Source organism: Xenopus laevis, chromosome 1L (genome assembly GCF_017654675.1).
Source record: "Xenopus laevis strain J_2021 chromosome 1L, Xenopus_laevis_v10.1, whole genome shotgun sequence".
Lineage (NCBI taxonomy): Eukaryota > Metazoa > Chordata > Amphibia > Anura > Pipidae > Xenopus > Xenopus laevis.
Window position 1 is genome coordinate 101,290,752 of NC_054371.1, and position 21,542 is coordinate 101,312,293.

At 40.4% G+C, this 21,542-nt stretch overlaps 1 protein-coding gene and 1 long non-coding RNA gene across 5 annotated transcripts in view; one reads left to right on the top strand and one right to left on the bottom strand.

Annotated features, from left to right (window-relative positions):
* sema6b.L (sema domain, transmembrane domain (TM), and cytoplasmic domain, (semaphorin) 6B L homeolog) overlaps window positions 1-21,542 on the top strand; it is an 87,012-nt gene that overhangs the window by 20,616 nt on the left and 44,854 nt on the right. For 2 of the 4 annotated variants that reach the window (XM_018254052.2, XM_041561132.1), the window contains exons 2-4: window positions 15,083-15,213; window positions 19,357-19,477; window positions 20,622-20,679. In XM_018254052.2, coding sequence (XP_018109541.1) covers window positions 15,105-15,213; window positions 19,357-19,477; window positions 20,622-20,679 — 288 coding nt within the window. In that variant the 5' untranslated portion in view covers window positions 15,083-15,104. Of the gene's footprint in view, window positions 1-13,700; window positions 14,048-15,082; window positions 15,214-19,356; window positions 19,478-20,621; window positions 20,680-21,542 lie in introns of those variants that run through there. The other 2 variants (XM_018254058.2, XM_041561134.1) reach the window with 2 other exon arrangements.
* LOC121393229 overlaps window positions 8,829-21,542 on the bottom strand; it is a 30,697-nt gene continuing 17,983 nt past the window's right edge. The window contains exon 3 of the long non-coding RNA XR_005960877.1: window positions 8,829-9,376. This is a non-coding gene — a long non-coding RNA (uncharacterized LOC121393229). The remainder of the gene's footprint in view (window positions 9,377-21,542) is intronic.

The following is a 21,542-nucleotide window of genomic DNA, read 5'->3' on the forward strand; positions in this document are numbered from 1 at the left end:
GATCCAGGCTGAAAGTGCACTTCTCTTGCACCATGTTTTCTATCCGTATAAGCATTGCATTTGGCTTGTTGACGTTTGACAATGTCAGCAGTAGACAATTTTGTAGGCACAGTATTTTGTGGGAGTTTGATGTCTGCAACATGTAACTTAGTGCGCATCTGTCTGCCATGTAATAATTCAGCTGCAGATGATTGGGTTGTTGCATGGCGCGTTCCTCTGTAGTTATGTAGTGTTGTAAATACTTTCCAAGATTTCCCAGTAAGATTTGCTGTCTGTAGTGTTTCTTTCAGACTTCTGTTGAATCACTCGATTTCTCCATTTGCTTGTGGGTAATACACTGAAGATTTCCTATGTAAAATATTACAAATTCAAATTTAGGATGAGACAAACTGTGGTCCGTTGTCTGATATTAACTCCTTCGCATTACCTTCTCTGCTGAAGACTGTAGACAGAAATTTTATTACTGTAGCTGATGTTATATGAGAAACACATGAAATTTCAGGCCATTTACTATAATAGTCTATCAAGGTTAAAGCAAATCTACAGTCTATAGGAGCATCTGTAAAAGGACCAACAATATCAATAGCAAGTTTTTCCCATGTTGAATCAGGGTTCAACTGGTTGAAGTGGTGGTGTATGTGTGATAGCTGTTTTGTCATGATTCTGACGAGTTACACAAGAATGAATGGCAGTTACCACATGGGCATCCATTGCTGGCCACCAGTATAGTTCTCGTAGTCTTTGTTTTGTATGTACAATTCCTTGATGACTCTCATGTGCAAGTTGTATGAGCTTTTCTCGCATGGTCTCTGGTACCAGTAAGCAGTGAGCTCCACGGACAACGCAGCCATCTACTAAGGACAGTTCATGTCTAATCTTGTAGCAAGGTTGAAGATCATGACTGCGTTTCTTCTCAGCATTTGGCCATTTGCTTTGTAAGATGTCCCGTAGTTTTACTTGAATTGGACATGTGAGGCAAGCTTGCTTAAAATCAGCAGCTGTAACTGTAGATGATAGTAAATCAGTCAGTGCTACAACTTCTATGTCCTCACCCAGTGTATCAGAAGCTGCAGGTAAAGGTAAACGTAACAAACAATCAGCACTAACATTTTTCAAACCTGGTTTGCATTGCATTTTGTAGTTGAAATTCAGTAGCCTTGCTATATGCATTCCAGCTCGTCCTAGTCCCTTTGTTGTAAGCATTGTAGTTAAAGGGCTATGATCAGTGCATAATGTAAATTCTCTACCCCATGGATAGGTTCTCCATTTTTCAGTTGCCCAAACATATGCTAGAGCTTCTTTTTCAGTTGAATACTGTAAGTGGATCTGTGTGAGAACTGCACCAACGCCATAGTCGGAAGCATCTGTAGTAACAATAGTGGTTAGTGCAGGATCAAATAAAGCTAGCGCTGGACTGTTTCACATTTTCAAAGCTATGTTGAGCAGACTCTGACCACACCAGACTTGAAGTGCCACGTAGTAGTGCTCCACAACTGAAGCATAGTTGGGAATAAACTTAGAATACCATGAAGTAAGACCTAAGTAAGCTCGTAAGGTCTGGAAATCAGATGGAGTAGGTGCTTGTGTAACAGCGTTGACATGGTCAGGGTCAAGCAGTAATCCATCTTGTGAAATGATATGACTCAGAAATGACAGCTGAGTTTGTCTAAAGTGGCATTTGGAAAGGTTCAGTTTCAGTCCTGCAGAATCAATGCATTTAAGAACATAGACAATTATATCATCCAAGTAGCATTCTACACAAGGAATGCCATGGACTATTAAAGACATCAGTCTTTGGAAACAACTCGGTGCTGATGACAGTCCATAAGGTACACTCTTGAACCAAAACAACGTCGAAGAAGGAGTAGGTAGCACCATCCATTGATAGAGATATAATGCAAATTAGTGGTGTGCAAGGTCACATGATATATATAATTACACAAAAGAGGAAAAAAGTATGACCCATAGCATTGCACCCTCCCACTCTTTTAATCTGAGGTCCCACTGGTGTAAATAAAACGTAACTTTTACTAATAACCACCTAAAATTGATATGAAACAAAAATAGTGTATATTAAATATGTTAAAAACAAGGTTAGGTGCGGAAGCTGATTGGACACGAAGTCAGCAGCTAATAAACGGTATTTGAAAATCGAGATAGTAATATGGGTTTTTATTCACAGTGGTAGCTGTTTCCCCACATCTATCTCAACTGCAGTGAAATGCTGGTGACCCACATTATATGAGCGGAATGAATAGTTACCTTACCTTTGACAAAGCTCGCAGATTGGCGAGCGAAACGCGCGTCAGGCGCTTCCAATTTTTAAACTGTTAGGCAGGAACGGGGAATTGGCAGAGACTGGTGAATGGGCGGAAGGGTGGTTTGTGGTACTACGTTACACCGATATGAGCTTAACGCATTCCGCTAGTTGGATACCTGTGCTCAGTTCTTTGGGCTAATTGTAAAGGAAGTGTGGTGCGGGAGGAAACGGGTAGCACACTCGATACCGGAAGGTTTGCTCCTCCTTTGATCACGCCGACACTCTCCTATAGTTACGATACAGGGGATGGTTGTGAAGGAAGGTGTGGGAGGGAGTAGAAGACTCGTTAGGGTACGACAATCCCTCCTCGCTGCAACCTTACCGGAGTTGACGTTAATGATACTCTGGTTTAAATTCAACCACATTGGGTACAATTTAAGGTACCAATCTGACCCGTAACACCATTCGTTCTGCTCATATACTGTGGGTCACCAGCATTTCACTGCAGTTGAGATAGATGTGGGGAAACAGCTACCACTGTCCAATCAGCTTCCGCACCTAACCTTGTTTTTAACATATTTAATATACACTATTTTTGTTTCTTATCAATTTTAGGTGGTTATTAGTAAAAGTCAGTGCCGGAACTAGGGGTAGGCAGAGTAGGCACGTGCCTAGGGCGCAAAGCTGGGAGGGCGCCAGGCACGTATCTGCTCTGTAGCCTACCCCAAGCCGGTCCCCTCACTACCCGACTTTTTGCGCTTCTTCGCGCACGGCAATTGGCACTTCTGCGCATGCGTGCCGGCGTCAACTCAGCGTGGCCTGCTCTTAATATACTGCGCATGCGCAGTTCCGGATGCGTGCGCATGCGCAGTTCCGGATGCGTGCGCATGCGCAGTTGAGACCATGCCAGCAAGGGGGCGAAGCAGCCAGGCGGGTTGCCTTGGGCGCCCGGCTGGCTTGGCCCGGGCCTGGTAAAAGTTACATTTTATTTACATCAGTGGGACCTCAGATTAAAAGAGTGGGAGGGTGCAATGCTATGGGTCATACTTTTTTCCTCTTTTGTGTAATTGAACCGAAACAAACCATCATGGGTGATAAATGCAGTGAGGTCTCTGCTGTCCGCATGCAGTAATAATTGATGATAAGCACTCTGAAGAGAAAAAGAACTTTGCTCCTCGGAGTTCTGAAAATATTTCCTGCATGTGTGGCAAGGGATGATTATCGAATACCTCCGTTTTCTTCATTGTTACAATAATCGGTGAAACCCATTTGGAGGATTCTGATTTTTCAATCACATCCTGCTCTACCAGTTTCTATAGTTCCTGTGAGACAGTCTCCCTTATAGATTAGGGCAATTGCCTCAATTTCTGGCGTACTGGTTTTACATCTGGTCTCAACTTAACTTTGTGTACAAAGTACAGCCCAGTGAAGTGTTGCTTTGTGGTGAAATTTTAGACACTGACTGTGTGGCAGGCACTGGTGCTGTAGTAATGAGACCATCAACTAATTGTAGGTTTAAAGGACAAGGAAAGGCAAAAAAATAAAATCCCATTTTTACTTTCTTTAATGAAAAAGAAACCTATCTCGAATATACTTTAATTAAAAAATGTGTACCATTTTGATAAGAAACCTGACTGTGTGCAGTGAAATTCTCCCTTCATTTACTGCTGTGGATAGGAATTGTCAGACTGTCCCTAACTGCTCTGCAGGGAAACAATCAAACTTATGAACAGCAGGGGGAGCCCCCGCCTTACTTACCAGCCATGCAGAATTCAGGCAGCTTTGTTTATGACGATCCCTAAGCAGCACTGACCACACTGAGCATGTGCAGGGTCAGGCAAAGATGTTTACAGTTACAAGATGACAGCCTCCTGTGGCCAACTTTGAAAGCATAAATCATTTGTTTGATTAGGCTTGTGGTGCAGTAAGTTCATGTTTATGTTTAGTATACAAAATACAGCATTTCTAGCCTTATTCTATTTTAGACTTTCCATGTCCTTTAATGCAGCTAAGAGATCCCTTCCAAGTATAGCAGTACCCTTATTCACAATGTAAAAGTCACATTTTGCAGTGTTTGATTCAAATTGTACAGTCACTGGCAAGCAACCAAGCACAGGGATTGGATCCTTTAAGTAACTGACCAGTCTCAGGGCAGGTGCAACAAGCTGATCTATTGCAAAGTATTTCAAGAAAACATCCTTTAGTAGTATAGAAACACCTGAACCTGTATCAAGCATCAGGTTAAGGGAGTTCCCCTTGTCAGCAGAAGCAGTATTGACATTGACAACTTGTCTGGAATAAATGTGTCAGCTTTATCCACACTTAATACCGTAACATTTGTAGTAGTGACTTCATGAACATCTTTAGCAGAACTACGGCAGATCTTAGGAAAATGTCCTACTTTTTTGCATTTGCGGCACTGTACAGCTTTTGCAGGACATGTAGCATAATTTGCAGTGTGTTGTGTTGAACAACAGCAAAAGTATTTTTTATTTGTATTTGCTGCACAGTTTTGTACTGTAGGTGAGTCCCTTTCCTTAGCACCGTGTTTTGCCTGTGACTGTGCATTATTAGGCCACAGTGCTGAATTCACAGTCTGTACATTCCCAGCAGTTCCCTGACTGAGAGTTTTAGCCTCTGCCACTGCTATTTCAATTTGGCTAGCAACTGTTATAGCCTTTGCAAGGGTTAAATCCTGCTCTAGGAGCAGTCTCTCTTTAATGCGAGGTGAGTTTGTTTTTTCCACTATTTGGTCTGTTAGATTCCCAAACTCACAGGTAACAACCAGCTCTCTCAAAGCTGCTACAAATTGTTCTGTGAATTCGCCATTAAGCTGTCCACGTTGGCGGAATTTATATCTTTCAGCAACCACATTTACATGAAAAACTTCTTTATCGCAGTAAGTGCAGTTTCATAAGTCTCATCAGGTAATGGTAATATATGTAATATACGCTGTCCCTCTGCTCCCAGGCAGTCAATAAGTAAAGCACGCTTTCTAGCAGCAGAAATCTTCCCTTGGTTAGCAGCAATAATGTAATTTTCAAATATATGGATCCAAGAAGTAAAAGGTATGGTAGGATCACCAGGGTTTGGAAGAAAGCTGCAGGCTGCTGCAGAGGTAGAAGATACATCTTGTCGCCAATCTATTACGTTTTGGTAGCCTTGCAGCCATTGCACTTCAACTCTATACTTTAAAACAGTCTAGAAAGTACTATGTACACAGTATAAAGCTTGTGCACAGTGACACCTACAGGACCCTTGTATAAACACCACATGCACCCATTCCGATTAGAAGAAATTAGGTTCTGTCTAAATATTCAGAAGGGCTTTTTTTACAGTGAGAGCTGTGAAGATGTGGAATTCTCTCCCTGTATCAGTTGTACAGGCTGATACATTAGATAGCTTTAAGAAGGGTGGGATGGCTTTTTAGCAAGTGAAGGAATACAGGGTTATGAAAGATAGACAAGCAGATATTAATTTAGTTACATAAGTAATTTGGGTTAAATATAGACCAAAGTTCACGTTCAACCTTTCCAAACAAATCACAGTGCATATGTATACATCTCACTTCCATTTCTTGCCTTCACTGCTTTAAATTAAAGTTCTGTTCTAAAGAAACAGCCTCTGATTTGTTCATCTTTTGAAAATGTAAGGCCATCTTAACTTTTCTAAATGTGTATGCATAGTCTAGCTCTTTTTATAATCTCTTTTAAACAATCTTTTGTCACAACACCATTGTGCTGTCCCAGCAGTTAAAAATTCATCATGTTAATGTATATGTTTAACGTTTATATGCTTAACCATTGTTACGCTGCCACCTAGTGACCAAAGCTATTTGGCAGGCTCTGTATTTCCTTGTTTGTAAACCCTCCTTCTATTCCTTCCTCATATGTGGTTAGTTCCTCCCATCATCCTCTTGTGTTCCTGCCTTTCATCAGATAGGAGCTTCAGATCAGAGGTTAGGAAAGGAATATTCATTTTGACCTGCAGCACTTATTCATCCACTTATTCATCCACTGCTGTCCATCCACCTCAAATAAAGCTGATTTGTGGATTATAAGTGTCTGGTGAGTTCAGCTATCTGGCAAAGATTGCCCTCAGTGGTTGTTACAGCTCCATACAGGCCCAGCAGGGAGGTCTCCCGGGGAAATCAGCCATTATCACAGCAATTGGAGTCAGAATAAACATGACACCAGGGGTGTCAATAGCTACAAGCGCTTGACTCATGACAAAGAACAACAAAACAATACCTAACTTAACGCATATATAAAGATTCAATAAAAATGTCAGGTATTTTCCTGTATCGTTAAAAAAGTTGAAAAACAATGTCCATTTGGCATGGTGATAGTACTAAAATGATTTTGGCTGTTGGCCCGTGGCATGGGAAATATTCTTTTGGGGGATGGAAGAATGATTTGACAAAATATTATCTAATGTGCCACAGTGAACAAATGAAGCTGAAAAGAGGTTGCATATTTTAGAAATAATTGATATGATATGCACCAAAAAATCAACAATAAAGAAAGAAAAGATAAAGGTTTTCGAATGCCCTTCATTGTCCTCAGACAGGAGCATTACTGATAGTGTGTGGATAGATTTCAGAGATACAGTGCATGCAAGGAAAATGTAATCATATTTCTCAAAAAAGTTTAGGAAAATGGCAAAAGCAACATTGAAAGACTCAGAAATATTTATAGGTACATACAGTAGGCTAACATGTAGTTTGGAGTTCTTTCTTGTTTTGTATGTCATTTTTTTTAATTTTACTATGTATTCATTTTATAGAAGATAGGTGGGGGAATGTTTATATTTTTGCTGTTTTAAAGCTTTAAACCAGAGAGAGTGGTGCTTACCAATCAAACAGATATAGATCATCAAAGAAATGTGTGCATACGCAAGAATAGATGTTGCGTTTATTACAAATATAGATTGTCTAAATATTTCCTTATGCTATTTTTGAAATAACTTATTAAAGGGATCCTGTCATCGGAAAACATGTTTTTTTTCAAAACGCATCAGTTAATAGTGCTACTCCAGCAGAATTCTGCACTGAAATCCATTTCTCAAAAGAGCAAACAGATTTTTTTTATATTCAATTTTGAAATCTGACATGGGGCTAGACATTTTGTCAATTTCCCAGCTGCCCCTGGTCATGTGACTTGTGACTACACTTTAGAAGAGAAATGCTTTCTGGCAGGCTGCTGTTTTTCCTTCTCAATGTAACTGAATGTGTCTCAGTGAGACATGGGTTTTTACTATTGAGTGTTGTTCTTAGATCTATAAATAAATATATAAACAAGATTCAGTTATATCTGTTACCAAGTTATTAATTTTTTCTCATAGGTTAACTCCGTATAAGAAGTGTTAAAAAGAGGGAAAAATACACTGAAAAGTTAAAGATTTTTTTTTTCAAATAAAAAATTACTTGGGTCTGAACAACAATCATTGTTTTAGATAGGGCATTTATATTTGTTGCTGTGCAGCCTCATTTACTTTAGCCATCCTCAAGAAAAATATCAAATGGTCTCAATATATGAACGCAATAAAAGGGCATTCTGTTACTTTGTATCAGCATCTGTTTATGTGGTGATTATAGAAGTGTAATGTAGTTAGTTTTTTATCCAGAATTATGATTAATGGTAGCAACTAAGATGTTCAGATAAATCAGTGACATTGGGTTAGGTCTCTTTTAATAGTGGGTATAAGGCAGGTAGGGATGTTGGAAAGGATGACATTTTAAGACAGGGGTAGCACTAATAACTTGTATTGACAAATACACTGTTAAAATGTTGATTAGCAGCTACATATTACTAGATTTAAACTGCACAGTACCTAATTAGCTGCTACTAAATAAATTAATCCTAGCATCAATATTAAGGAAGTAAAATTAAATAGTGACTTAAAGAAAATGGTCATTTGTAATTATCATATTCTTCCTAACATGGATATGTGTGTTAGATCGTTATAGGCAAAGCCAGTTACTATGGTTACAGAAATGAGGGATAGCACAGAGAAAAGAGAATAGGTTCTCCACTATGTTTGGTTAGTGCAGGGAAGTCGGCATTAAGCTCCATACTGCAAGATTAAATTCATACATATGTATTTTATTATGTATTTTCAGAATTTAAGGGAAGGTTAACTATGATGATAACAAGGACCTTACATCAACAGTTACCTATTTCACATATTTATTCAATATTTGATCTTAGTATACAACAATCATAAATCAGCATTTTGAAAACCTCTCCTCTCAAAGCAGGTACAGAATATTTTAAATTTATGTGCCAGCTTAAAGAGGAAGTTTGCCTTTAAATTAACTTTTGGTATGATGCAGACAGTGATATTCTGAAACAGTTTGTAGCAGGTCTTGTTATTTGTGTTTTTTGAATTGTTCAGTACCCCCAAATTGGAATTTCAGCAGCTATCTGGTTGCTATGGTCCATTTTCCTAGCAACTAGGCAGTACATTGAACAAGAACTGGAATATGAATATTATAAGCGCTGAAGAAAGCTAAAAAATAAAACATAACAATAAACTTGTAGCCTTACAAAGCAAAAGTGTCTTTGGCTGTCAAGGTCAGTGACCCCCACTTGAAAAATGGAAAAAGGCAGAAGAAGAAGAAGGCAAATAATTCAAAAATGATGGCTTTAATACTAGGACATACCAAAAAAATTAACTAAAAGGTAAACTACTGCTTTAAAGGCAAACAAACCTCAAGATGGAAACAAGCTTACATGAAATAAGCAGGTTGCAGAATGAATTGAAGAGAGCCATTTGGTAGTCTGCCCATCTGTCTTGCAGATCCTTTATACACAAGTTGAACAGAGCTGTATATACACGTTACTAAAAGTATCTGAACATCTGCCTGTCATCCTAAGGAATTAATGTAGAATTGGTACTCCCTGTTATAACAGGATTTACTCTTCTGAGAAAGCTTGCCCATAGATGCCTAGCTATTGGTAGTGGAGTCTATAAAGGATTAGTGAGGGTTTTGCCCTAATGTTGTGCGATTAGATCTGTCTTGCTGTTTTAGTCTGAAGCCAGGGCTCTGTGCTGGGCAGTCAAGTTCTTCCACTTCCATCTTCCCCAAAATGCCACAAAGTAGAAAGCATAGAACTGTCAAGAAAATAATTGTAATTGCATTAAGGCTTGCTTTCACTGGAACCTGAGGCCCATACGAATCAACATCAGACCAGTATTCTTCCATCAAACTTTACAGTCAGTATTATGAATTTAGGCATGTAGTGTTTTTCTAGCATCTGCCAAACTGTTTCTAGGATCAGATTGCCACATGGCAAAGCATGATGTATCACTCCACAGAAAACATTTCTATTACAGTATTGCTGACCTTAACATCACTCCACCCAATGTTTGGCATTGCAAATGGTGACTTGTGTACACATGTTCACCCATAAAAAAACTCTTTGCCAACAAATAACTTTTTGTGCTAGCATTGTTTACACAGATACTTTTAAACTCAGTGGGGAGGGTTCCAACTGAGGACATGCAAATTTAGAAGAATAGTGTAATTTAGCGCAGTGTAACTCCTAGGTGACCCTGACAGGTTTAGCTGCCATGGAAAATTTAACATGTTTTTGATGCAGTGATTAGAGTTTTAAATAAAATAATTTATCCAGTGCTGTACACTCCTTGTATTTGGACACTTTTACACAGTATTAAAATAAAAAATATATGTCATGACTATACAATGACATTGACCATGGAAAGTAGCTGATTGAGAAAAGGGGTGTTCCAACTGCTGAAGTCCTTTGTTTCCTCTAATTTAACCTCTTGTCCTTCAGATCCTATGGCAGAAGTACCATAGTGTTTATGGAAACCAGTAGTTCTACTCTGCCCTAGGTTTACTAAAATGATGGATGGTCTCGAAAGTGAAACAAATGTATAATAAAGGACTATTAACTGTGAGCAAACCTTCATCATCAGTAATTAGTCCACTGCTCACCTGGGCCCTTTTGTGTGGTGCTCCCTACCAACTAAGTAGAATTGGGCCCCAATCCTCTTTATGACCTTTATTTTTTTGGGGCCCCTCCTCTTTCACTGAACTACTGAATGGTCTCTATCCTGCACATGCCTGATGGAGGCCCTGCCCTTACCAAGCCATCTTCACCACTGTATGTTGCAGATATATAACCTTCTTCCTAAGAAGGTTGCAAACCATTATTTTTCCAGAAGTCTGTGTAGTGGGGAATTCACAAAAGTGGAGCTAGCTCATTTTTGGAGTAAAAGTAGTGGTAAACTGGAGTAAAATAATTTCTTCATATTCACAAACAGAAATCCGCCTAAATTCCGAGTCAACCGCCACTTTTGATATTTTAGTGAAAGAAAGACAGTTTACAGACACTTTTATGATTTTGTCTTTCAAACAACATAAAAATGGTGCAAAAACGACATTTTAAACAACATTTTCTTCCATTTAAAAAAATGGAATAAACCTCAGTATAACTCTTCCCCGCGTGTCAGATCAATTCAAAGATAACTTGCTCTGCTTTCGTTCACTTAGGGGCAGATGTATGAAGGGTCGAATATCGAGGGTTAATTAACCCTCGATATTCGACTAAGAACTTAAATCCTTCGACTTCGAATATCGAAGTCGAAGGATTTAGCGCAAATCCTACGATCGTACGATCGAAGGATAATTCCTTCGATCGAACGATTAAATCCTTCGAATCGAACGGATTTTAATACAACGATCGAAGGAATATCCTTCGATCAAAAAAACTCAGGCAAGCCTATGGGGACCTTCCCCATAGGCTAACATTGACTTCGGTAGCTTTTAGCTGCCGAAGTAGGGGGTCGAAGTTTTTTTTAAAGAGACAGTACTTCGACTATCGAATGGTCGAATAGTTGAACGATTTTTAATTCGAATCGTTCGATTCGTAGTCGTAGTCGTAGTCGAAGGTCAAAGTAGCCCATTCGATGGTCGAAGTAGCCCAAAAAACACTTTGAAATTCGAAGTTTTTTTAATTCTAATCCTTCACTCGAGCTTCATGAATCGGCCCCTTAGTCTTCATTTCACACCTCTTGTAGGTGCCCTGTTGGGGAAGAATTAGCATATTAATAGGGATTAGCATTTTATATTCAGGGCACAAATTTCTGTCTAACCCTATAGGTGTAAATCCTCATTAAAAAACAAGTAAAACACTGATTAAACAAAAAAGTGTATTTTATACAATTTTATATGTAAAACTTTTTTAACTTACACTTGCATTATTTTACTAGTTTTAGCTTAAAGGAACAGCAACACCAAAAAATGTAAGTGTTTTAAAGTAATGAAAATATCATGTACTGTTGCCCTGCACTGGTAAAACTGATCTGTTTGCTTCAGAAACACTACTATAGTTCATATAAACAAGCTGCTGAGTAGCAATGGCGGAAATTGAAAAACAGCTATATGGCACAGGTTAACAAACGGATAACAGACAACACAATTAGACAGACAGAGCTTATTTGCTATCTGCTGTGTAACCTGAGCCTTTACTCCTTTGAATGGCTGCCCCCATTGCTACACAGCAGCTTATTTATATAAACAATAGTAGTGTTTCTTAAGCAAACACAGCAGTTTTACCAGTGCAGGGCAACCCTGCATTATATTTTGATTACTTTAAAACACTTTTATTTTTTGACGTTACTGTTCCTTTAATGATTGAGGCAATATTAGCAATTTGAGTGAATATATTATATAAAGGAAAATCCCTATTTCATGCAAAATAGCATTTTGTGTAACTGACTGAGTGTTATCTGACTGCATGAGACAAACAACTTTTTCTTTTCTCTGTTTGGTGTAAACTGGTATATACATTTATTTTCCTTTTGTGTTTCAGCCTGAGATAACGTTTCTAAGGGGAACATTTTTTAAAGTTAATAAGGGTTTGTTATTTTTTTTCTCTTCCCTCTGCCTGTTAATTAAGGGGAAGGAGTTAATTAGGTAAATTCTGATCAGGTTTAGTATTCATTGGTTAGATACCTCAATAAGGCTGTGACTGCACAGCGAGTGTTGCATGTGAATGAAGTTAAGGTTTGCCTTACTCCCTCATTTGCCTCCACTGCCCCTTCTCCACTCCCACTATACTGGCCCCTGCCAGGGCCGGATTTCTTCCCCGGCCACCCCGAGGCCGCGTGGTCCGACTAGGCGGCCGCGCGGTCCTAGCGCCCGCCTTCCCAGCGCGCCGGCGAAAAAACGCCGGCGCAGCTGGTGTAGCTGAATGGGGACGCGAACGTCCCCATAATGCGGCTGGGCGGCATGCCGCCCCTATTTTTTGCCGCCCTAGGCCCGGGCCTATGCGGCCTTGCCGCAAATCCGGGCCTGGCCCCTGCCAGTGGTTGCTTTGTGAGCCTCCTTTTCTCTCCCATGTTTGCCACTGCCCTCTGTGCTGCAAGTTCAGATTCCAAAATGAAAACCCACTTTCATCTCTCACATGTACAGTAAATACTGCATGAAACTGCTGCTCCAGCACCACATACATCTTACAAGACACACACTGAGTAATACCAGCAAACCCACTTGGAAGACAAACAATAAAGGTGGTGGTGGTTAATAATAGGTCCAATACGCAGAACTTAAAGGAAAACTATACCCCCAAAATGAATACTTAAGCAACAGATAGTTTATATCAAATTGAATGACATATTAAAGAATCTTACCAAACTGGAATATATATTTACATAAATATTGCCCTTTTACATCTCTTGCCTTGAACCACCATTTCGTGACTCTATCTGTGCTGCCTCAGAGATCACCTGACCAGAAATACTATAACACTAACTGTAACAGGAAGAAGTGAGGAAGCAAAAGGCAGAACTCTGTCTGTTAATTGGCTCATGTGACCTTACATGTGGTTTGTATGTGTGCACAGTGAATCTTACGATCTCATGGGGCGGCCCTTATTTTTTAAAATGGCAATTTTCTATTTATGATTACCCAATGGCACATACTACTAAAAAAGTATATTATTATGATAATGGTTCATTTACATGAAGCAGGGTTTTACACATGAGCTGTTTTACTCATTATCTTTTTATAGAGACCTACATTGTTTGGGGGGTATATTTTTCCTTTAACTGCAAAACTTTATTTGTCATAACATGTTTTGAGCTGGGCTCTTTCTCAAGTGATGGGGGTGGAGATTTAGCTGGGGGTACTGTTAAGGACAGGGAGTACCACATGTCATTTGTTCAATATGGTACCAGTATTAAATGTATGTTTGCAAATGCAAGGAGTCTGACTGGTAAAATGGGAGAGCTGGAGGTGCTGGTGCTGGAGGGAAAATATGATGTGATTGGTGTGGCCGAAACATGGCTGAATGAGTCGCATGATGACTGGACAGTTAATATCAGTGGTTATACTTTGTGGTTGTAATTTAAAATGATATTAAATCGTTACTGTTTCAATTTATTCCCTTAAAGGAGAATTCAACCCTCCATGGTGATAAGTCCCCACTGGCCCCCCTCCGCTTGCCCCCCTCCCCCTGCTAAGTGTTACTCCAGAATTGTGTCCTGCAGGATTACTGACCGCACATGCAGAGTGAGCATCTTCCGGCGCCTCAGAAATCTTCGGGTCTTCTTCCTTCCCTCTGCAATTTCCCTCATTTTTTGCACATGCGCGGTTGTCACAAACCGGAAGATTTCTCTAACAGCGCTCACTTAATCCTCAACTGTGCGATTCTTCAAGGGGACCCCGGAGTGCGCTGTCACAACGTGTGGTTTGCTGTAAGTGTCTTCTTAGTGACAAACTGAGGGCAGTGGCACCCGGGTCACAACGTGGATGGGGTAAGACGCATACTATATTGCATTACAAAGTATACATATGCTGTGTGGGAAGTCCTAGTGGACTAAACCGGTCTCGAAACCTAAGTGTGAGGTCTGGGGTGTCAGGCACCCGAACCACGAATTTTGAAGGGTAAGCAGCACACAGGCTTTCATACTCCTTTTTAATATTAGAGTCGGATCTCATTGATTGATTTAGTAATTTTTGAAACCCGGGAGTAGCACTGGATAAGTGCAGCTGGTGGCTCGATGGTTATATAACAACATTTTTATCTCCATTTTTATTTTGTTTCAATATCAACACTTTTGTGAATTCCCCCCTATAAGCCTGCTCACAGCTTTGCTTTGTGTTTCTTTTAATAATGGGTTAGCAATTCCTCTTCTTAACAACATTTACCCCAGTCTGTGCTCTGTGAGTCTCAAATATTCTGCAAAATAAATAAATGCCAATGCTTTATTAACGGTGCTGTGTGATGTCATCAGTTATAAACATACTTAATGAAAACTGTGTAATTTACCTGCAAACTGTACTTTAAACTATATTAGAAGTAACCTGTAAAATTGCATGCACAAGATAAAATCAGAGTTGGTGGGCCTTCTTTGCAGCAAACACTGAGGAATTTTACTTACAGGTAGGGACAGTAAGACTTCAGTGGAGGAGTAGTAAAAATGGCAATGGAGAAGACACAAGTTTATAGTCAGGCTTGGCTTGGTAAGCAGGCAGTGGAGATTAAAAGTCAATAAACAGGACATATAGCATCAGGAATCAATCAGAGAACAAACCTTAACCCCCTCATTCACTGGCTTCCAGAAGCCAAGACATGCAGACAACCATATGTAATTTATTCTACATTGGATTTATCATAGGGACTTATACATGCATTTGCTTTCATTCGCAGCTGTAGTCTCATTTTCATTTTAATATGTGCCCAATTTGGAATCTCTCTCTCTCTCTCTCTCTCTCTCTTTAAATTAATATTTCTGTGTTTGGAATCAAAGTGCACCTTTGTATATTATATTGGTTTTTCCCTGTACTAGACTGTGAACAGACCTGCGTAAGATGCTTCTTCAAACCAACCTCTTATGTGCTTGCCTTATGCTGATGGGGGGTCTAGGGGAATCCGTGTTCCCAGAAGAGGCTGTGCCAATTAGCAAGGCTGGAGTTGAATGTAAGTTACATTTTTTAGTTTTTTTTTATTCTTTGATGTCATTTGTCATAGTCCAATGCAGCTATCCACTAATGTTTGTTTATTTTCCTGCTATTTATGTATATACTGTAAGCTTTCCTGTATGCTTACTGGAGGCTTTAACTATGCTAGCAAATATGTTGTTCCAATGGTTTCTTCTCAAATCCTTCTGCCTGGTTTAAACAATACAACGGTATGCATAAAGTGATATTAATACGTTTTCTGTACAAAGTAAAAATTGAGTATTTACCAAAAATTACAAAAATAAGAAAATAATTTGACCACTCTTTCCCCTCCTCCCCACACAATTCTTTACCAATTTGAAAAACATATAGCACACCCTTGAGTGCACTTTAGATATGTGAATAATAGTGTGTGACCAGGACGATTTCTGCTTGTATTGTGCCACTGACCCACTTGTACCAGAGCTTCTCCCTGCATCTCCCAGTACCTTGGATGCTCCTCTTTTCATTAAAAGAGCTTGATCACAGAGAAGACTCTTGCAGAAAATAACAAGTTTATTAACAGTGAGCAGTTCAGATGAAGGAATTTACAGGCACTTTGATGTAATTCAATTTAAGTAGAAGAATCCCTGCCAAAGGTGAATTAAGCAAGATATAGTTTACCACACTCCTGCGGCAACTCCTCCCAGGGAGTAGAGAACTGTGCATAGTGATCATCAGCATGGGGTCTTGTATCTTGGCACCCTACCTGGTCCTCAACTCACCCACTGTAATCCCTCCACTAGTGGTTCAGTCACCACAGGATCCTAACCCCACTATTTCTCCTGGTTGGAGTGGAAGCTGCTCACTATCTTCCCTGAGCCTTCCACTTGCTCTTAGAGCAACCTGAGCAGTGACTTTTGAGATATAACTGCTGGATTTTTGTTATTGCTGCAATGTTACTAATATATTCACCCCGTATATGTGCTTTAAACGCATCCCAGGCAAGATCAATTGGGCTAAGTTCTGCATTGAGATCCCAAAAATTCGTTATATTATATTGAATACTTTCCTGTATATCGGCATGTTTGGCCCAAAAGGGGCTCAGTCTCCAGATTCTGTCCTCTGGAGCGGGGGATGGCATTAAAGTAAGTAGGAGTGGGGAGTGATCAGATATGCCTCTGGTTAGTATTTCCACAGACTTAACCCATTTGTTAAGTTCTACACATCCCAGAGCCAGGTCTATCCTTGACATGATATTATACCCTTGGGAGTAGCAAGTAAACTGTTTAGCACCAGGATTACGTACTCTCCATAAATCAATCAGATTAAACGTGGAGGCCCATTTGTTAAAAAATGATGTGGACACTCTAGGGGGATGCAGTTTGTTGAGGACAGCATTTGATATTACATTAAAGTCCACCAGGAAAGGGGAAAGGGGCGATAGGGAGGGTAAGCAATTTATACATCACTTCCTGAAGGAAGTCCTCCTTGGGCGGTGGAGGGACATAGATATTCCCTATGGTAAGTTTTTCCCCCTGCAGCGTGCCATGGAGAAGGATATATCTCCCCTCCGTTATTTTGTTCCGTTATAAAAGGACAAGATCTGCCGAGCAATATAGTGACTCCCCTGGAGTAGCTAGAGTGGAGTGAATGATACGTTGAGCCTATCCAGGGTTTCTTTAGTGCCATTACCTTTCCCCCCACCAGATGAGTCTCCTGTAGGAAAATTATTTGGGGCTTATGTCTACGTATAAAGTCAAAAACAAGACGCCTCTTTATCGCGTCACCCAGCCCCCTCACATTCCATGACATAACCTTAATTGAGGCCATTGTGCAGTGAGGACACATAATTAACAGTATTGAAAAAGAAATAGTTGGTGGGATTACTCCTCCCTTTGGTCACCCAGACATTGCTCTCAGCTTTCAAGACACCATAACATCCAATAACCTTAACAAAAAACATACACAAAAGTGTAAGCAAAACAGTTTGCAGACCGATAACTTGTACCCGCTCCCACCCCACCCACTCCATATTCCTACTTGAAGTGAGTTTACACCCTTAGCCAACAATTAACTATTTGGGGGTTGGTGTACCCACCGAGTCCAGATCAGGTGCAACTATAGTCCAAGAACCTGCTACCCCAGTGCAGGGGGGGAATGGTACACAAAAGTCCTGCATACAGTCAATGTTATGTGTTATTACCTGACCTGAAGAGGATTCACAGGAGAGACTGTCCATGGATGTAAAGAGACAGTTGTAGCCATGTGCCACTGATATCAGCGGAGAGCAGTTGCAGAAGACCGGAGTGATTAATAGAGGAAATAGGAGTGATTAAACTTCTTGATCTCTCCTCGGCGAAGGCCTGGGTCTCTCTTCCATCCACGTTATAACTTCCTCCGGTGATGAGAAAAAAGGGTCCTCCCTCTGTCTGTGACTCTTAGCCTTGCTGGAAACATCATCGCATATGGTAGTTGTTTCTGCCGCAGTTGCCTTTTTGCCTCCGTAAATTTCGCCCTCTGCTTCCTAACCTCAGTGGAAAAATCAGGGTAAATAGAGATTCGTTGGTTTTCAAACATTATGTCACCTGCTTTCCGAGCTGCCGCCAGGGCTGCATCTCTGTCTCTGTAATTTAGCATACGGGCTATTAGTGGTCTTGGCGGAGCACCAGGAGGGGGTGGTCTGCCTGGGACCCTGTGTGCTCTTTCCACTACAAATGTGGAGGAGAAAACCGATTGGCCAAATGTAGCAGTTAACCAGTGTTCCAGGAATTTTTCGGTTTCACCTCCTTCAGCTCTTTCAGGCAGACCCAGTAGCCGTATGTTGTTACGCCTTAAACGATTTTCTAAATCATCAGCTTTGCTTTCCAAAATGGCCAGTTGCCTGTCCGTAGCTGCCATGCGGCCTGACATCGGCGCCATGGAGTCTTCAAGGTCACTGGCCCTCCTTTCTGCTTCCCCTGTTCTCTCTCTAATGTTTTGCACATCATGTTTCAGGATCGCAAAATCAGTTTTCAGTTCGTCAATTTTCCCTATCAGGGCCGCATGGTTGGATGTAATGGCCTGATACAGCTCAGTCAGTGTGGGCTCTAGGGCTGCAGAAGGGGATGCCGTGTGTGGGGGCTGTGCCCCTCCTACCTCCATGTCTTGCCGTGAGGATGAGCTTTGTGATGCAGGTAGAGTGCCTCTCGAGTCACGTTGAGGCAAGGGGTCCCTAGCAAACTTCGCTAGTTTCCCTGCCACACTTGTCCCCTGCTCCGGTGAGTTCGCAGCTACAGTGCGGTGTGCTCGGGTTTCGGCGCCATTTTGGGAAGACATGGTGCGCGACGTGTTCTGGTCTTGCGCCGTATATTTCTGTTTGGCTCTCCGCATTATCAGACCTGCCAGGCCAGGTACAGGAGATGGTGGATGCTTGCGGTCGAAAAAAGTAGGTTTAAACGCAGGATGTCTGCAGCATTTTTACACCCCCGCACAGAGCGCGCAGTTGTTGCTGCCTACCCGGACGCCATGCAGGACACGCCCCACCAAACGAAGACATATTTAACTTTAAAATCGCAAAGTCATTATTGAAAAATAACTTACCGAAACTTTGCTTGCACTCTTCTTCAGAAAAGCCAACAGGACGACGATCCATCATGCATCGCTCAATTTCTCATCCCTGGCTATCTCCTATAGAAGACAGGGAGGAGAAATCGAGCGCCGCATGATGGATCGTCACCCTGACACCTTTTCTGAAGAGGAGCAAGCGGAGTTTCGGTAAGTTACTTTTTAATAAGACTTAGCTATTTTAAAGTTACATATGTCTTGGTGGTTTTTTTTTTCGTTTTATACAAACAAATTTTTTAAAAAACATTTTTGACATTACTGGTCCTTTAAGTGAATGAGTCCTATTGTAGGCTTGATGTTTTATAGGGACAGCAATGAGAAATGTAGCCCTTCAGATAACTTATCCAGAGCAATATTAAAATGGAAAAACAGCATCATATAATTTGTAAATGCTTTATGATCAAATCCCTTTGACCTCAGACAGCAACTTCCAATTACAGTCTATTCATATCAGTTTTTGACTTTCCTTTCTTTGTATTATATCTGTTGAAGGTTGTTTATGTCACCTCATTGCCCTCATTGTTTTTTCCTGTTTCAAATTATATTCTGAACTGTTCTCTCTTTGTTTTTAATTCAGACCTTCAGACATACCCAGTGTTCTTAGGAAAAGGCCCCAGCAAGACAGCTGAGAGGAAAAGAGATCGTCTTAACATTCAAAAAATATTCATGGTGAACAGAACACTGTATATCGGTGACAGGTGAGACAAGAAAGAAAAGGAGATTGACTTTTAGGGTCCATCATAAGGGCAAAAGGGATTGAAATGGAAAACATAAGCAACAATACAATAGAACATTAACTATATACAGTAGATAAAATTACTCAGTGCTTATGTGCTACATGCTAAGAGACACATGAGGTAGTTGATCCCTTCCCAAAGCAATTTATAACTTAGACACAAATATCAGATCTTGTAAAAGTGCTCCAAGAGGTAGGCTTTAAGTTCAGTTTTGAAGAGACTGAGGGAGTATTCTCTGTGGTGGAACATGGGGTGAAATATCAGAGATAAGGAGCAGCAAGAGAAAAAGGTTTAAGGTGGGATACAGTATTAGAAGTGAGTGGTGTGAGCAGGTGATGGTTCATAGTGTAACTCACGAGTCAGGAATAGAAGGAGATGTGAAGAGATACAGTGAAGTGCGGAGGAATTAAGTGTTTTAAAAGTCATAATAAGGATTTTGTAAGTTATTCTTTGCTTATGGATGCAGTGGATGATCCTCTTCTTAGTTGAGAGGAGAAGGATTCTAGCAGCAGAGTTTAAAGACTAAAAGTGAGAGAGGAAGGAGTTGGAGAAGCCAGTTAGATGACCCCCATACCAGCCCCTTCCCATCCCTATGTTGCATGTAATTTCAGATGCACACTTTGAGCACTGGGAGCATACACAGGGTGCAAAGGAGCATTATGGCAGTCAATAATAGCAAGGCTACCTTGTACTCTCCAGTACCACACTCTGCACCTAGTGTCAGAGCCTATTGACTGAGTACTAAGGGGTGTACTCCTTATTGCTCTATCACATGTATGCCAGGTACAAATCTGCCTAGTGCTGATAAATAAGCCTCAGGCATTTATCTGAAAGCTCCTGGTTCATATTGTTCCCTGTTACTGCACTTACAGTATGTCCCAATGGATAAGTGCAACATCATTGCCTACTGTTGAGTAACTGTGATTCTCTTTGTATATTTATGTTTCGGGTTTGGCAAAATTTTGTAGAATTTTGTCTAGACTGAAGCATACCATACACTTTAAAATATAAAAATGCTAAATGTTTTTATAAGGTGCGGACTTAAAATGTTTTTAAAAAGTCTTGATGTCCCCTTCATTCTCATTTTTAAAATATCTTTTTTTAGGGATGCTTTGTATCAAATCATGTTGGATTCTTACAACACAGAGCTGCAGTATCATAAGGTGGGCTTAAGGGTAATCAAATGTTTGAATTGTTTAATGTGCATATGCCTGCTAGGGTGCCCTAAATGTTGATTTGGATCTGTACTGAAACAGTTTCTCAGTGGTTTAGCAGTTGCAGATCTTGAAGGTATAGCATTGCTAAAAGTAGATCCTGTATTGGTAAAGTCTGGGCACCCCTGATATCCTGGGATACTGTTATACCTAGACTATTGCTGTCCAACTTCTTAGGATGACAGAAAGTAGCGATGTGGCGGAGCTCATCCCATGCACGCCATCTCCTGCTCGACCGCAGCTCTCGCGATGTGTCGGTCACTTCTAACCGGCTACTGCATCCATCACATTTATTGGTATATTTAATATCAATTTATTTGGCTTTATTCTTGCGCATTAAAAGTTACAAAGGAGGGGGTTTACATCTAATGTGTTTCGTGTCAAAAGGCTTGACACTCACTTCAGTGTCAAGCCTTTTGACATGAAACGCGTTAGATGTAAACCCCCTCCTTTGTAACTTTTAATGCGCAAGAATAAAGCCGAAAATTTATATTAAATATACCAGATTCCTGAATGCCTTGATCAGCGCGATAATTGTGATTGATGCAACTTCTTAGGATGCTTGATGATAGAGGCCTGACCAGAATATAGAAGCTTTCTGTCATAAGACCACACACACTTTTCCAGCAAAGAAAGCAAATACACACTTTCCCACTTTCAATTATTTAGTCAAGCCTTAGACATATATGAGTGGTCCCTGCTGTGTCATCGATTTATATTTTTTCTGCAGCAGCTATTCATATTTACAGTTGTGAATAACCCGGGCAGAATTTGTAAAATATTAACTATTTATGGAAAATAAGAGTGATCCT